The sequence below is a fragment of the Grammomys surdaster genome, unplaced genomic scaffold (genome assembly GCF_004785775.1).
Source record: "Grammomys surdaster isolate TR1022 unplaced genomic scaffold, NIH_TR_1.0 371, whole genome shotgun sequence".
In the NCBI taxonomy this organism is placed as follows: Eukaryota; Metazoa; Chordata; class Mammalia; order Rodentia; family Muridae; genus Grammomys; species Grammomys surdaster.
The window spans coordinates 4,484,534-4,485,800 of record NW_021604790.1 but is presented as its reverse complement, the minus strand read 5'-3'; the positions used below and the strand labels follow the sequence as shown (position 1 = coordinate 4,485,800).

The 1,267-nt window shown below is 42.4% G+C and overlaps 1 protein-coding gene across 1 annotated transcript; it reads left to right on the top strand.

Moving 5' to 3' along the window:
- Window positions 1-311: 311 nt before the first annotated feature.
- On the top strand, window positions 312-695 carry LOC114632182 (ATP synthase membrane subunit DAPIT, mitochondrial). The gene has a single exon (XM_028780691.1). The coding sequence runs from the start codon at window positions 405-407 to the stop codon at window positions 579-581; it is 177 nt and encodes a 58-aa protein (XP_028636524.1). The 5' UTR covers window positions 312-404; the 3' UTR covers window positions 582-695.
- The last annotated feature ends 572 nt before the right edge of the window (window positions 696-1,267 follow it).

The window sequence follows — 1,267 nt, the reverse complement described above, 5'->3', positions numbered from 1 at the left end:
GGGACCCAAGAAAACTGAAAAATTGTCTAGTCTTCAGAACGCTAGCTGTAGCATTTGTTGTCCAGTCTCTGTGTGCTGGGAAAGCATTTGCATTCTGTATTGCCAAGCTGATAATGTGTGATACAGTTAGTAAGCTTAACAGTATTATTCTTTAGATGTTTCTCTTGTCCAGCGGTCTCTGGATTCCTTAGTTGGATGTCTTTCTTCTTCTGGGGCAATAGAAACAAACAGCCCTGTCCCACCCTAACTCTGGGTCCTCATATTGACTAGTAGAATATAGCTTTCCACCGCGGCCTGTCGGTCGCGTGCGAGGAGGGGGTGTCTTCCGGTTCAGCAGAGCTAGTCGCTGCGTTTGTTGAAGGACATCTGCTGCGGAATTTGTGATTCGGACGAAGATTGAAGTCATGGCTGGTGCAGAAAGTGATGGCCAATTCCAGTTTACTGGTATTAAAAAATATTTCAACTCTTACACCCTCACAGGTAGAATGAATTGTGTCCTGGCCACATACGGAGGCATTGCTTTGTTGGTCTTATACTTCAAGTTAAGGCCTAAGAAAACTCCAGCTGTGAAGGCAACATGAGTGGATTTTGAACTGTCTGACCTCACCTGTTAAGTCCATGCCTGAAGAAGCTGATGTGAACTCATCATGTAATACTCAATTTGTACAATAAATTATGAACCTGGAAAAAAAAAAAAAGAATATAGCTTTCCTAGGGCAAAATGCTTTTTGGAAACAGAAAACGCATTATCTTTCAAAATGAACTTATAAATATGCCTTATGTGGATAAATATATCTATATTCCCCTTTCTCTTTATATAAATTTAAGATTGTTGTGCATTTTTTAAATTACTAAGGATATTCTTAATTATTATTATTATTATTATTATTAAGCAAAAACCTACATAGTACCTTTAAAAAATATATGTCATTTTGAATTTCAGACTGTTTTTTTGCAAGGGGCTTTATCTATCAGCAGAGGGTTTCTCCCTGACTTTACTGTGTTGTGGGAGCTCAGAGCGCAGTTTTGCTCTGAGCAGCTGCAGCCTGCTATCTAGGGGTTCCTGCCCACCAACAATCTCAAACCCATGTGTTCTGCCATGTTGGATTAGGCTGGAGCCTCTGGCCTCCGTCCACTCCATGAAGGTAGTGGGCCCGTAGCAGGATGGGGCTGGAGCCTTTATATTCCTTTCCACGGACCCTGTGCCTGGAGCCCTGCAGCTTGCACGCTCCTCTCTCGGAGGCAGTATTCAGGACCTCTGCAGTCT

Coding starts and splice junctions, on each gene's coding strand:
- LOC114632182 (XM_028780691.1), top strand. CDS start 405: ATGGCTGGTGCAGAAAGTGATGGCCAATTCCAGTTTACTGGTATTAAA.